General features: G+C 41.3%; 1 protein-coding gene across 2 annotated transcripts; it reads left to right on the forward strand.

The window, feature by feature from the left end:
- The first annotated feature begins 2,725 nt into the window (after positions 1-2,725).
- On the forward strand, positions 2,726-11,813 carry LOC109483239 (cathepsin Z-like). 2 transcript variants are annotated; one of them, XM_019786221.1, is made up of 7 exons: positions 2,726-2,882; positions 6,199-6,362; positions 6,944-7,123; positions 7,612-7,762; positions 8,509-8,584; positions 10,577-10,666; positions 10,925-11,813. In XM_019786221.1, exons 1-7 carry the CDS (start codon positions 2,749-2,751, stop codon positions 11,048-11,050), a joined length of 921 nt encoding a protein of 306 aa, XP_019641780.1. In that variant the 5' UTR covers positions 2,726-2,748; the 3' UTR covers positions 11,051-11,813. The 2 variants fall into 2 exon arrangements, with proteins under 2 accessions (XP_019641780.1, XP_019641781.1); XM_019786222.1 differs by lacking the exon at positions 8,509-8,584 and adding an exon at positions 8,646-8,721.
- The last annotated feature ends 4,542 nt before the right edge of the window (positions 11,814-16,355 follow it).

Raw genomic sequence — 16,355 nt, forward strand, 5'->3', positions numbered from 1 at the left:
GTGTGCGTGTGTGTGTGTGTCTGTGCGTGTGTCTGTGTGCGTGTGTGTGTGTGTGTGTGTGTGTGCGTGTGTGGTCCCTTTCTGTACTTCAGCAGTAAGAAGTGAACTAAAATAGGTAACTACATGTAAGGAAATGAAGCAATGAAACTTTCCAACATAATTCATATGCATGTCTTTCATCCAATAACATTTGCATCAGAACCACAGCATAAAATAGTTAGTTTTGAAGTCCAGATGTCCATAGCTCTTGTTAGCCAGCTGCCTCCATAGCATGCCAAAAATTGGGGGGTTGGGAGGTCTTTGGGATCTTTTATGTGCTATTTGCTGATAGCATATAGACAATATAGCAGGCCTGGTTTAATTACCCCCGTTTTTTAACTGGGCTAATACCGCATCCAAGCACGGTCAGTATTTGAATGATACCGAATTCGAAGCCGTAAACAACCCTGTTGCTGAGTGTTGTCGCGCATTCAAATTTAACGGTTTTCTAGCGCAGTATACAAATGTACAGGGAGACATCAGGAACGATCGATATGAAAACAATCCCGCAAAACATGAAAAAAAAGAAAGAAAACCCTACCTCTTACTACCTATTTTAGGCCTACAGGTTCCCCTGGTCGTGAAAGAAACTCATTTGTCTTAAATTTGTGGCTTTATTTGCTATTAAAAAGGGTTTGTTCATTTCCTTCAGACCGTTCCTGAAAGAAAGAAAGAAAATCCTACCTCTTTACGCTTGATCGTGCTTGAGGACCTGAAAGAAACTATTTATGTTAACGTGTGCCTTTATTTGCATGCTGGAGAAAATTGTTTTGTTGTTCGTTTTCTTGGGAGTCTGTCTGTTGTGTGACCGCCTCCTAACACGGCAAGTCTTCGAATGATGCCGAATTCGAACATAAACAACCTTGCTGCTTAGCAACCACGGTTGTCGCACATTCGAACCTGTAAACAACCCTGTTGCTTAGCAATTGTTTGTTGTCACGGATTCAAATTTAACGGTCTTCTAGCGCAGCACGGAGACATCATAAACCATCGATGAAAACAAATATGCAAAATATGGGGGAAAAAGAAAAAAAAATCCTGCCTCTTTTACACATGAAGGTACCCATGACATGAAAGAAACTATTTATATCAAATGTGTGCCTTTATTGTTACTGTTAATTAACAATTGTTAAATGTTTTCTTGAGGGAGATCCTGTTGTGTTGCCACCCGTTTAAAATGTTACCGAATTCGAATCTGTAAACAACCCTGCTGCTTGTTGTCTTACACTATCGCAGTACACACAGAGATCAAACCAAGCGATGAAAAGAAACGCACAAAACACGCGAAAAGTAAAGAAAATCCTACATATTTGGGCCTAAAGTTGTCTAAGGACCTGGAATCAATGATTTGCCTTTGATATGATATGCCTTTATTTACTATTGAAAATTTAACGATCTTCTAGACTATCTCAGTACACACAGAGAGCAAAACCGATCTCGAGCGATGAAAACAAGCGCGTAAAACACGAGTAAAGGAAAGAAAATCCTACCTCTTTTTAGTCCTACAGGTTCCCAAGGTCTTGGAAGAAATGATTTAAGTTAAATGTGTGCCTTTATTTCCTGTTGAAATGTGTTTTTTGTTTGTTTGTTGCTCGTTTTCTTGAGAGAGGTCCCGTTTTGTGGCCGCCCTCTAGCACGGCCAGTCTTCGAATGATACCGAATTCGAACATAAACAACCCCTGTTGCTTAGCAACTGTATGTAACCTCAGATGACCCCATCTGCTCTAGAACGTCGCATCGTGAATCAAGAAGCTGATACAGGCGATAACTTTGTTAGGTGTTAACCGGAAAATACGAACTTATACGAGAAACAGTTTGTTCCACAGAGTAAGGCCAACAAAACCAGAAGAGTACCTGCAGGTCAGTTCAGGTGGTTTATTCTCGCAACATCGGTAGGAGCGTCGGACTGTAAGTTGGCGCCCGGGGGCCGTGGGTTCCGGCCCGGGATCAGAAGGGTTTTTATCTGTTTCTACTGCTCGCCCCTTTTTCATACAATGCTACAGCAAGTGATTTTTATGGATGACATCAGCGCGCGCATTGATTTTCGCCTGATTTTGGAAGAAAAAAAGAAATGTTGTTTCCCTCTGACAGTGGTCAATATACCAAAAATGGGCAAAGATGCCTGTTGCCATACCAGAAGGTGGATGGCAGATAACTAAAAAGAGAGGAGACAAGAAAAGGCTCTGATTTTTTTTTTTTACTTTGATGCTGTGATATGTAAATTTGTAATGGTGGCTGTATATATGTGATGTTCCCACTGAATCAAAACCATTTGTACAATGATTGAGTCAAAATCTTTAAAATGTCTTGTTTTTTTCGGCCCGCCTTGATTTTTTTTTTCGCCTGCTCGCATTAGATTTGGAGTCCGCGGAGGGTGTCATCCATAAAATTTACTTGCTGTGGCCATATGTAAACAAACGCACGTTGTGAACTGCTATCATGGTAGCCGCGGCGACTGTTGCAGGACTTCTCTTGCTTGCAGTCTTTTACACTAGCCCTAACAACAACAATGTTGTTAGGGCTAGTGTAAAAGACTGCAAGCAAGAGAAGCCCTGCAACAGTCGCCGCGGCTACTATCATGGAGTCAAATAGAAGGGAGTGGAGACCATGGCCATGTTTGCTATTCTCCCAGGAGCGACTCTGATTGGCCAGTCCGTGTGCCACGCCCACTTTCTCGTGACTTCCGGGATTTCGTCATGTGCCCGTCACATGATCCACAAGATGGCCGGACAGAAAGTCTCGCTGCTCTTCCTCTCCGTGTTTCTGGTCGCCAGCCAGGCGCACAGCCTGCACGGCAAACCCTGTCTCGTGCGGTCCAACAACAGGCATCTCCTGGGAGTGAAGTAAGTCCTAGTTTCGCTTAGGAAGCTTAATTTAGGAAGGTATTAATCGTAGCTCTCGGTGTCCGGTTTTTAAAAAAATGCCCCCCTCCCACCCAAAACGTTATGAAACTTGCTTTGTTCAAGGCACCAAGAGTTAAATACTAGTACTTAGAGACTTTTTGACTCTGAACTGAACCATGTGAAAACGAGAGACCACGTCTAGCGATATATTAGACGTTAAGCAAGGACAACAAAAAACCATGAGAACACTACACTTGAGTCTGTTGTTCTTCGATGCATCCTTGTTGCAACAGTACAAGCGAAAGTAGCGTCTATTTCCGCTTCTAACTTACAGTATTTATACACGTAATCTGAGCCATGAACCGTCAAATTATTCTCATAAATGACATGATAGGATGGGCAGGCTACGCGTCCTTCCAAATTTATTGACACTTACTGACAAGTAACAAATTGGTCATTGCGCAACTAGTAGCAGTCCAAGTTACTAGTATATTGCAAGCTTTAAGCAGTACCAACCGCATTGGCACTGGCAGTACTAAATAAGAATTAATCTCAAGAACAGCTGGATATCTGAAGTGTACAAAACCATGAAGATTACTGACACTGTATAATTCTATCTAAGTAACGTCTTTGCGAGGTGTGAAAGTCTAATGGATAATTGACACTGCATTAAGTAGATCTGTTTCCTGTTTTGATAAACTTGCAGTAAAGGAATACACATACTCTCCAAGCAGACGTTTGGGTTTTGGGTTATTTTTGGTGTGTTTTTAGACTTTTTTTCTTTTTTCGCACTGGAATTTTTCTTTCACCCATTAACCTCTGCCGGCACTCGCCCCGGGGCGGGGCAAACCTATTCAAGAAACGTGACAGTGCTCCTCCCCGGGAACCATAAAATTATCATTAGGGATATCCATTTTACTGTGGTAGATTATCACATATCTAGCCAGTCAGAATGACATTCATTCATCCACACGCCTCCTGCTGACTGTGCCTATTCATGCGTCTGGTTCACACCTACTTGCAGAACGACTGAAATGTGTTGAAGTGATTAGGTTTATAGCCCATTGAAGCTTTCCACTGCCGGCAGAGGTTGGGTTTGGTGGGGAAAAAATTCAGTGCAAAAAAGCCTAAAAATACCCCCAAAACCCAAACCTCTGCTTGGAGAGTAAGCAGTACCAACCTCATTGGCTCTGGCAGTATTAAATAAGAATTTTGTTATTTAGGCTTAATCTCAAGAACAGCCGGATATCTGAAGTGTACAAAACCTTGAAGATTACCGAGACTGTATAATTCTGTCTAAGTAACGTCTTTGCGAGGTGTGAAAGTCTAATGGATAATTGACACTGCATTAAGTAGATCTGTTTCCTGTTTTGATAAACTTGCAGTAAAGGAATACACATACTCTCCAAGCAGACGTTGGGGTTTTGGGTTATTTTTAGCGTGTTTTTAGGCTTTTTTTATTGGGGTTTCTCTTTTGCACTGAATTTTTTCCCAACCTCTGCCGGCACTCACCCCGGGTTGGGGCAAACCTACATGTATTCAAGAAACGTGACAGTGCTCCTCTCCGGAAACCATAAAATTATCATTAGGGATATCCATTTTACTGTGGTAGATTATCACATATCTAGCCAGTCAGAATGACATTCATTCATCCACACGCCTCCTGCTGACTGTACCTATTCATGTGTCTGGTTCACACCTCCTTGTAGAACGACCGTAATGTGTTGAAGTGATTAGGTTTATAGCGTATTGAAGCTTTCCACTGCCGGCAGAGGTTGGGTTTGGTGGAAAAAAAAAATTCAGTGCAAAAGAGAAACCCCAATAAAAAAGCCTAAAAACATGCTAAAAATACCCCCAAAACCCAAACCTCTGCTTGGAGAGTAAGCAATACCAACCTCATTGGCTCTGGCAGTATTAAATAAGAATTTAGACCGGTGTTATTGAGGCTTAATCTCAAGAACAGCCAGATATCTGAGGTGTACAAAACCATGAAGATTACTGACGCTGTATAATTCTATCTAAGTAACGTCTTTGCAAGGTGTGAAAGTCTAACGGATAATTGACACTGCATAAGTAGATCTGTTTCCTGTTTTGATAATCTTGCAGTATAAGGTATACACAGTGGTGATAGGCCTGTGATATTCAGCCTAAGACCATGTTAATTATTTGATTATATGGATGACATCCACGCGCGCGTGGCCGTTTCCAAAGAAAAAAAAAATTCAACCATACTGTAAATTGTACAAAACAGTTGCAAAACAAGAAAATATATACCGTAAGTTAAAAAAAATAAAAATAAGAATAGCAGAAAATGATACCAATGTCGTAGAATGCCAAAATCAAACGAAAATGTAAAGAAATAGATTTGAAGAGTAGATTATTTGTCATGCCATACTCTGTCAGTTTTTCAACCTTCACGAACACATAGATTTCATGTTTGAAGCAACTTATTTTTTTGCCAAACTTTTTTTTTATTTGCACGCTCGCATCAGTTTTGGGGTTCCCAGAGGATGTCATCAATGTAATCAAATCAACATGGCCTAACCACTAGACTACACTTCCTTTCACAGCAGTGACATGACTGTCACATGATAATGCCTGTCAGAGTGACTAAGCTATATGCCACAAAAGGCTAGAGACAAAGCAATGGCTGAAATGCCTGAGCCCTGAGGCCAATATCATCATGTAACCAGCATTTCCAAGTTTTACAATTAAATGTCGAGTCAATGTATAATGTTTTGGGGTTATTTTACAGTTAGAATCTAATTCTCAAACAGAAATAGAAAGAAATAATTGAGCAAGGTGATTGCTCTTGTATGCATTGTTGTGTTGTGTTGTGTTGTGTTGTGTTGTGTTGTGTTGTGTTGTGTTGTGTTGTGTTGTGTTGTGTTGTGTTGTGTTGTGTTGTATTGTACTGTGGGAAGCTTTTAAAAATTTGAGCTAAAAGTAAAAAAGAGGCCATTTGAGGGATACCCAAAAGGAAAAAATGTTATTTCTAAGGTATGTATAATGTATCCTTGATTGGTAATTTTTCACATTTGATCTGGCATTCTTGAACAAAGAAATACAGTCACAATGCCCCTATGCTGTATTGAAAATTAGCGGGGGGGATTTAGCGTAGGGGGTCAAAATTATAGCGTAGGGGGCTCCTACGCTACTTCGCACTAGCTAGAACCCTGAATCGTTAGTTACTGGTAGAATGTGTCACCCTTTATTAATTACATGGCCTGCATGTGCCAATCAACAACCAAACAATTAATGTACAAAGTCCATGTTTCTTTTGTTGTGTAAAATTGGACCATTTTTTTTCTGCCAGGACCTATCCGCGACCATGGGAGTACCTGAAGGTGTCGGACATGCCCAAACAGTGGGACTGGAGGAACGTGAACGGGACTAACTTCGCCAGCACCACCCGTAACCAGCACATCCCGCAGTACTGTGGGTCCTGCTGGGCCATGGGCTCCACTAGTGCCATGGCAGGTCCGCGATTTTCTATGTTGTGTTTACCTCTTACCTAGCCTGACTAAATTGCCTGATGGTACATTACCCCCTGCAGCGAGAGCTTGTGTAAACGGTTAGATTTAATATCAGTGTATACGAACCAAAAGTTGTCATTTGTTTCTCATAAAAGAGAAAAAAAATTTACACTTTTTTACATTTTACAAAATTGTATTTAGTGGTGTATGCCTAAAATATGAATGTTCTGTGGGCATGTGTCCAAAGCACTCCTATACCAAATTTCAGGTCATTTCATATTAATACATGTAAAATTACTATATCAGGGCACAAATATCAAATCAATCATACAGAAATCAAATAAATGATAAGTAAAAGGATGAAAATTGCATATCAATGTACAATTGGCAGGCAATCATGTTTGTATATTTGTTTGAAGTGTAAAAGTGTACTGGCCGATTTCAGATGAGATGGTAAGTTATTCCAAAGAATCACCCCAGAATACGAGAAAGCTTGCTTTCTGTACTCCAGTTGAACTTTTGGCTACTGTAGTCTATCATTGGCAAAGCCTGACATCAGTGATTTTCTTCTCTATTCCTGTTCAGATCGGATCAACATCCTGCGTAAGGGTGCCTGGCCGTCGGCGTACCTGTCCGTACAGAACGTGCTGGACTGTGGCGACGCCGGGACCTGCCACGGAGGGGACGACCTTCCCGTGTACGAGTACGCGCACAAGAAGGGCATCCCCGACGAAACCTGCAACAACTACCAGGCCAAGGACCAGAGTAAGCTTGCAGTTATGCTTGTAGTTTATTTATGCAAGATGCCCAAGTTGTTATGTTTACCGAAGGAAAGCATCTTGTTATTACTCAGTTTCTTCCTCTTCTTCTTCTTCTCCAAACAGTGACCTATGACCTGAGCAATGACATGATTTGTTGACACCTGTCACCATGGTGACGTGTTGGGTTACATAATGTTGCAATTTCATGGTCTGCTCTGCTCCTGTCACCATATACTAGTAGTACATGTATGTGAATTTGTTTGAGTAAGAATTAACAGAACAGACCATGTCCAAAGGTGAACATTATGCATTACTTCTCTAGTTTATCAACATTTTGCAGTGTTCTTTTTTTGTTTATTCAAGGGGAGAATAAACTATGTTGTGTGTGTTTTTTAGTGCCTAAAGTCAGCTGCCATTTTTTTTTGCATTATTTCTATTTCAACAAATATGTTGCATTTTGTAATTGTTTTTTTTTTTTGTGTGTGTGTGCAGGTTGCAATCAGTTTGACCAGTGCGGTACCTGCACCACTTTTGGAGAGTGTGCCTCTATTCAGAACTACACAGTTTGGAAGGTCGGTGACTTTGGGTCGGTGAGGGGCAGGGACAAGATCATGGCAGAGGTGTACAAGAACGGACCAGTCAGGTGGGCTGTGCTTTATGTATTTTACAAGGTTTGTTTAGGCTAGTGGATCAAGAGGTCATTGGTTTGATTCCTGTCAGTGAGTGTCACGATAGAAATTGAAGACAGGAATTTCAAAGGAGATGACCTTTTCTGGGACCTGACGTACTGTGACTAGCATGTTCCAATACATGTAACTATGGAAACACATTCAAGCAAACTCACAGACAAACTGAAAACAAAACATATACAGAGGTATCTTAATTAATAATAACCTTTATTGTACATTCATGCCCTATCGGGCTAAGTACAGGTGAACAGATGAAAAGGTAATATACATGTTTGTAGTACAAACAGCTCTTAAACTACACTAATACAGAGGTTCAGCTTCTTCTCGTTTTTTTGTGATGTTAGAAATATAATTTGAAATAGGTTTGTTTAGTACAGGATGATCAAAGCGCATAAGAAAGGTAAATTTTTCAATATTAGTCAAGTATTGGAAGTATGGAAACGTACTTGAAATATGTCTAAAAAGATCATTTCTATCGATCGTTGCTATATAAACTACAATCAACGCCAAAGTGGACTTCATCTTCTACTTTGTTTGAGCTACAAAATTGGCAAATCCTTTGTTCCAGAGGTGTGCGGTTGTGCCTTCCTGTTTCAATGCTGAGACAGCTGATTCGTAGTTTGGTGATGGTGGTTCTTTGACTTTCGTTTAATCAATGACTGATGATTGTGTTATTACTCATGATTTGATTTGCTTGCAGTTGTGGCATTATGGTGACCGATGGTTTTGAGAAGTACCATTCTGGGGTGTTTGCAGAGCACCATATCTTCTCTTCGGTGAGTGCGGAGTTTGATTTCTCACACTAACCAGTTTCTCTTCTTGTATCATTGTCCACAGCTGTGGCATCATGGCCACCAGTGGGCTTGAGAAATACACAGGAGGAGTGTACTCTGAGTTTCATGTGCATTCCAGCGTGAGTACAGACTTCCACAACAATGCCCAATCACCTTCAATCCGACAATCAACTGTTGATTACTAATTTCAATCCGAAACCAATTGAAAATCTAATTTGAAATCAATTTTGCTTTGATTGCCAAGCTGCAGAATTCCAAATCAAAAGTCTAGCTCTAAGCTATTCAAAATCCCATATAAGAAATAAACTATAATAAATAAACAATAATAAATAAATAAATAATCAATTTGCTTTTCTAAATCATTGAATGTCAAGCTGCAGAATTCCAAATCAAAAGTCTAACTCTAAGCTGTTCAAAACCCTATATAAGTAAATAAATTATAATAAATAAACAAACAAACAAACAAATCCCAACAATCAATCAATCAATGGCCACAGACTGATAGGTCACAAAATTTCATAATCCTCAAATGGAAAGTGCTGCATCATGATTGCTCCTGTTTGAGAATGATCCATTTTAAGAATTTGCAGTTTCCTGTTCTTAATGGACCAAAGGGGAAAGAAAATGATATAATTTCTAATGTCACAGCAATGTGTTGAATATGTAGCCCTCTACCCTTATGGTTAGGGTTAGAGTTAGAGTTCTAGTCCTGCTCTTGTTGAATGAAAAGTCCCCCTTCCCTCCCATCAGCACGGCGGTCGGTTGCTAGGCTAAAGTCGCATTACTAGGGAGGTATCGGGTTACAGAACGTGTTCGAACGTGGCCGCGCGGGAGTCCCAGGCCGGCCCGGGGGCAACGGGTAAAATTTGAAAATAAACAAAAGTAATTGGAGAGTAAATACTCGTCAAAAATAAAAATGTAATAAGTGATTTTGTTTACCTCAAATGTTATTCTTGCACTGCCTTTGCTCCACTTTGTGTACATTTGCTTCCAAATGAGATCAATTTCGGATTTCAAAAAGGGTTCACGAGAACCAAACAACTGATTTTAAGAGGCCCCGAAAATTAAAAATAAGGTTAGATTTTTGGATTTTTAGAAATATTACAGTAAATTTAAACTTTCTGTCTTAGGATTTTTTTATTTTTTAACTAAAACTCGACTTACAGTCAAAAGAAGAGCTAAAAACGCAGTGTTTTAACTTTAAATACCGATAATTCATAATCGCGGCCATATTTAAAAAATCCCTAAGACAGAAATCTGCGGAAATCGTTCCTCTATCAAACAAGCCCTCAATGAGGTAATTTGAGCGTTTTTTAGGAATGGTTAAAATACCATGTTTGCACGCATGCTGTGCCACTTGGATATGGGGACCTGGATTTTATAACAGCGTCAACAAGAATTCTGACCTTCAAGGTCACCCACGATGACGGCAGTAGCTTCGTTATATGTTACATATGCACAATAAAATCACGGCATAGATGTAATATTTTGAAAACGGTTCATATTTGTGGAAAGGTGGATTTTTCCTGTTCCGTGGCTCCCAAGTAAAAAAGGGCTTGAAGTAGCCGGTTGTAGCGGCTTTACTGTAAATGACCGCGGGTAACCCCAGATCGAACGCCCGCTCTATTCGAATGACGTCATATCGAACAAGATTTGCGGGTTCGGGGGGTTTTGATCTCCATAGTAGCGGAGTGGGACTTTTGGGCCCAAATCTGACCATCGTGCAGGAGAACCATGTGCTGTCCATTGCAGGCTGGGGTTAGGGTTAGGGTTAGGGTTTGAGTTCTAGTCCTGCTCTTGTTGACTGAAAAGTCCCCCTTCCTTCCCACCAGGAGAACCACGTGCTGTCCATCGCAGGCTAAGGGTTAGGGTTAGGGTTAGGGTTAGGGTTAGGGTTAGGGTTAGGGTTAGGGTTAGAGTTAGAGTTCTAGTCCTGCTCTTGTTGACTGAAAAGTCCCCCTTCCCTCCCACCAGGAGAACCATGTGCTGTCCATCGCAGGCTGGGGTGTGGACACGGACGGGACGGAGTACTGGATCGGCAGGAACTCTTGGGGAACTCCATGGGTAAGACAGTCGCCATCGCCATTTGCCACCGCCATTTTTTTTACATTCTACTGTTCCTAAATATGAAAATGCAAGACTTAGTTTAGTTTTCATTTTCAGTACTCGATTTACTCCATGGTTTAGGTTCAGAATAGACAAGTTTAATGTCAGGAAGTGATACTGCTTCTGTAATAATGGTACACTGAATTTTAGGCTACAAATTATGTGCTACAATATGATCACGTCATATGATTGGTGTATGCTCTTGTGCTCCTTCAGGGCGAGGGCGGTTGGTTCAAGATCGTCACCAGTCTGTACAAGAACGGAGAGGGCAACAAGTACAACCTGGGGATCGAGGAAAACTGCGCTTATGGCGACATCGTAGGAATGACCACCGTGTCTTAGGATAGTTTAAGACATGCCTCACACTTAAAGTCATGTCTCACACTTAAAGACGTATCTCACACATGGATGATACATATTCTTTGTTGCACAATCCAAGAGATTGAGCTGCCAGCCATTCTTTGCGTAGTCTTTTCTGCTATCTTCCTCAGTGGTGCAATACTGACTGCAGTTCTGCTTTCCAGTGCTAGGTGGCACTGCAGTGAAATGAATGCAGTCCTGAATGTTGTTGATTGTGCATGAAAGAAAATTGTATCATCCATTTATTTCACCGACGTAATGAAACTATTCAGGGGTTTGTGGCACATTCAGAACTTTCATAAATCAATTTTACTGCATATTATTGAATGATACCTTTTAGGTAGTATAACAGATAAGTTTTGGTCAAATTCATGAAGGTAGCTAGATTTTAACACCTCTTTATGATAAGCAAATGCTGCTCTGATTTGATTATGACGTGTATATCAGATTTTTGAGGAATGTAGTCAAATGATTAGGTAGATTGCTGTGCAATCGTACTGATGGTTATTGGAGTCTGACATGAATATATGTTGAAGAAAATTTTTTGAATGCAGCTAAAATGTGATATTGATAACAAATGTAACAATTCATCAATCAATAGGAAATTGAAATACAATTACACAAGAGTGCAAAAAACATCAATTATTATGTATCGATATTCACAAGTTAACCGTACATTTATTCGGTACCCAGTATATCAGTTGATATTATCTTGATTACATTGATACATGAAAACTTTTATTGATGTACTTTGTGGGTTTGCGTATTTGTTTTACAAACTTTTCTTTTCAAGAAATGTCAGTTATCCTGAATATAGTACATCCTTACCATATATCATTTACAACCGCCCTGTATCAAACCAAATTAGTTAGAAAAATCTTCAAACAGTATGCCCTCAGAAAATATACTTTTGGTATAGTAGCTCTTTTCTAAGACCTTGGTCTTTATGACCCATTCCTTTGACCTGCCACCGAAGTCCGTCAGGGTAAATAATGTAATAACAAAGTAATAACAAATCGTACATTTCAAATTTCACATGTTTTTTATGTCAACATGTATTATGTCAACTTATATTAATGCCGCCACCAACACGGGACAAATACATGACAGGACAATACTCACTTACACCTAAGCTAAGTGAGGAAAGTCGTGTTAAGTGCCTTTTCCAAGGGCACAAGATCGGTGGCATGTCAGGATTCGAACCCGGGACCTCTCGGTTTCGAGTCGCGCACTCTGCCGCTACGCCACGCGACCCCACCTCACGTATGTTAAGGTATGGTTTATGTTAACGTCATCTGGCTATTAAAATACTAGCACCCTTCTGACAAACGGCCCTCCCCGTCAGTAAACCATTTAACTACAAATTTTAAAGCATTCATCCCTTCACTACATTCAACACATTTCTCCTTTGTACCTTCTTTCTGTATTCCTGACTCAATACTGAATCCCTACTCTCTAGTGATACTGTATGACCGTATTTAAACATGTGTTACATGATAAATTGATATTTCCAAAATGCGTTTGAAGCTACAAGTCACTTTAGATTTTGCCTCATGTTCTGCAGCCTCCTTTTTGCAGCTGTATCTCATATTTATTGCCTTCGACAGAAGGCTATGAAATCGTTTTGGCACTGTTTGGTAGATTATTTTTAAACAGGTGTGATTTAGGAACAATCCATTTGCGCGGGAGGGGGATAGGTCCATTTTTGGTACTGGGGATGTGGTGAAGCCATGCTGCATTTACTCCTGAGCAAATGTTGGCCTTTCTAGGGGAAATTTGGAATGGGGAGGAAAAATAGGTGAAATGTGCTGTATTTGCTCTTGAGCAAATGTCGGCCTTTCTAGTTGAAGGCTAGTAAATAGTATGTTGCTTCGTTCACAAAAAGATTCTCTGACCACTATAACTACGGTTACCGTAATCATCTTCAAAAAAACCTACACTATACACACACACAACACCGACCAAAACAATATCACACTGTCGAAGGCATGAGACCTCCGAACTCTAGTTAGCTTTGAAGTACAGTGGCCCCGAGCCTTGTTTTTTACCAGATCGCGTGTGTCCTGTTACAGCATCGCCGGCGCCTTCTGCTTTTAGGTATCACGAAAAGCGTACAGTAATTACAGGATGGTGGAGTTGCTGTGAGCAGTATTTGCAGTGATGTTTTTAATACCATTTGTAGGCATCATATTCTCTATGGGCCTCATGAAGCAACTAAACAGTGAATGGCTTTTTATAGCCAGGTACGGTGGCCCGTAAGTACAGGCATGCGTGTCTGCACGAATACCTTCCACGTCTGCGTGAATACCTTCCACGTCTGCACGAATACCTTCCATGTATGCACAGAAAAAACTTCCTCGTCTCCACGAATACCTTCCACGTCTGCGCGTATACCTTCCACGTCTGCGCGTGTACCTTCCTCGTCTGCGCAAATGCCTTCCTCGTCTGCGCGAATACCTTCCTCATCTGCACAGAAAAGGGTATCTGGAAAAGATGGGCTAGGCCAGGGCTAGGGGTACCTTGATGGGCTACCCTTTCTGGGCCCCAAAGGGTGTGCATGGGGTTTCGGCCTCTAACAAATTTACTTGCCTTTACAGCTGTAAAGACGTGGAAGGTACTCGCGCAGACGTGGAAGGTACTTGCACAGACGTGGAAGGTACTCGAGCAGACACGCATGCCTGTACTTACGGGCCACCGTAGTACAGTTTCAATTACCTCACCGTTGCTCTAAGTCTTGAATGCAACACGCATCAGGCTTAATTTAAAGGGGAACAAGAGGTTCGTTAAAACCTGTCATTATATCATGGATGGTATGTCTGAAAAGTGATTTCGCTAGTCCATCTAGTTTAGAGCGCGGCCGGCCGTTTGAAGTTGCGGCTAGCACCTAGCATCGACAAATGGACCAATCATATTATTACGTCACAGTTTGTTTACCGCAATGAATGCCGGTTAATCGACGTTTATATTGTACATGGGTGCGTAGCGCGGTGTGTGTTTGTGTAGCGTTAGCCTTAATATAAGGCCTTTAATACAGTACTACTTTCGTCCAATGTCACAACTAAATCATCCATTATGGCATGTAATGCTGTGTCAACAAAACGCAGCAAAAATCAAACATACCTGACTTTGAAAACTTTGAAATGATCTTTATTCTTTAACTGACAGTTCTAGAATGTTCTTTAGAACAGGTAAACAAACTGTGACGTAATAATGTGATAGGTCCATTGACCGCGATGACGAATCCGCAAAGTTCTAAAGCGTTTGGACGTTCGATGCAATTCGATCTTGATGCTTTCTCAGTGTCTGAAGCTTCTTGCAAACTCCTAGTTAAGTGTAGGAAATCACTTTTCAGACATACCGTCCAATATATGATATAATGGCAGGTTTTATTGAACATCTTCTTCTCTTGTGGGAGTCAGAGATCACAGGCGTCGTTCTGTTGAAACATGGGAAACACGTTGACGAACAGGAAGGTGACGATGACGCCGACACAGGAGCCGGCCTGCATGACTGCTCCACAGTACAGCAGCGCCCTCTGTCCCTCCTCGCGGAAAATGGACCCAATGGTCACCTTCACGTAGGAGAAAAGCCCCACTACTGAGATCCATGCAAGAATCTGAGCGGGGAAAATAAAGGCAAAGTCCCATTAGCAGCGCAGATAGTGTCAGTAAATAATTAAGGGTTAATGTCCCGCCCCGAGGTGAATATGGTGTGATAAAGCCTTGTCAGTTGCTATAACCACCGAATAAAGCCACCAAGTGAGCGCAGCGAACGAGGTGGCTTTATGAGGTGGTTATAGCAACTGACAAGGCTTTATCACACCATATTCACCGAGAAAGGGCGGGCCATTAACACTATTATCATATAGCCTATCCAAACTGATGCAGTGAAGAGTCACACAATGTACCCCTTGCACATGCTGAATAGAACACAGAATATCTGTTCCGTCTGAAGTCACCTGAGGTCACTGGGGGGTTCATGTTCTATGTCTTCTATCTGGGTCACAGGCAGGGAACAGGTGTTCTTATGGGAGTCATTGGAACACAACTCAAGTTATTTTTGGATTTTTTAGAAGTAGAGCCGTGTTCTATTGGGTCACCTGAGGTCATATGCGGGTGATTATTCATTTTGTTTAATGTATGGATTGGGATGAATAAATACCCGATTTTGACTCTATTTGTGACATTACGGCGACATAAAGAATGTGGAATGGAGCCTTCTGATTGGTCAACGTCACCCGGCTATATGATAATTATAATTATAATTAAGTATTTAAAAATACTTCTAGGGGTGTTAATCACCCGGACGCCGCCCACACCCACACTGTCTGAACCTTTAAAGGCCAGTCACTCCACTTTCAGTCCTACAAAGATGTAACACAAAATAATGTAATGACCAACATTCTCAAAACATGAAAACAAAGTTACTGCGAGTCTCCAGTACGACGTCGATAACACCTATTTATGACTTCACCACCTAGTGGTGATGTCATATTGTTTTTGCTGACGTTTCTTTTTCTCCTCCTCCTGCCATTTCTTTAAATTGATTCAACTCCTTCATTTTTGGGCCAAATAACATGAAATTTGGCATGAAGGTACAGTGGCCAAATACCCCCAGTTTTTTTTTTTTTTAATTTTCTTGGTACAGGCTTTTAGAATGGTTTTATTGTGACTTTTTGTTTGTGTTATAGGTAATGTACTGTAGCAGTGTGTGTTGCCAAGATTGGAGTGTGACCATATTTGGGCATAGGGCCAATGCCCAAATATGGGCAGCAGGTGCACCCTGTTGGGAGATCTGGTCGCTGATTGGCTGTTCCCTTAATTACTTTACTGCTAAATGAACACCTGTCACTGTGTAGGTGTCACGAAGTGACAGTTATACATTAACTTAAGCACTTGTACTTTACCTTATACATTGTAGTAGCTATAGTTAGAACCCTTCCTTCGGGCGGGGGTTCGCTGCCTGTTCGAACACACCTTGTGCACGTGATCACCACGTGCGCACGCGGTGTTGAGCAGGTGTTCGAACAGGTAGCAACGACACCTGTTCGAAGGAAGGGGTTCTAGAAAGGTAACGTTGGGGGAGAGGAGACTTGAAAAGATTAAAGAAACGACAGGACGACATCTCTGAGTCTCCGTGTCTTCTCTACGCCACCGTGACATTTGGTAGTACGGCTGGGGTGCCGATCGTTACATCTTACAAGGAGGAGGAAGGCGACGAAGGCAGGCAGGTGGGTGGGCACAGTCAAACTTATAACCTATTGACAACCGCACTTAGTTATAGGTAT

Source organism: Branchiostoma belcheri, unplaced genomic scaffold (genome assembly GCF_001625305.1).
Source record: "Branchiostoma belcheri isolate BF01 breed outbred unplaced genomic scaffold, Haploidv18h27 scaffold63, whole genome shotgun sequence".
NCBI lineage: Eukaryota > Metazoa > Chordata > Leptocardii > Amphioxiformes > Branchiostomatidae > Branchiostoma > Branchiostoma belcheri.

Coding starts and splice junctions, on each gene's coding strand:
- LOC109483239 (XM_019786221.1), top strand. CDS start 2,749: ATGATCCACAAGATGGCCGGACAGAAAGTCTCGCTGCTCTTCCTCTCC. Junction 7,124..7,611: donor CTACCAGGCCAAGGACCAGA/GTAAGCTTGCAG, acceptor GTGTGTGTGCAG/GTTGCAATCAGTTTGACCAG. Junction 7,763..8,508: donor TACAAGAACGGACCAGTCAG/GTGGGCTGTGCT, acceptor ATTTGCTTGCAG/TTGTGGCATTATGGTGACCG.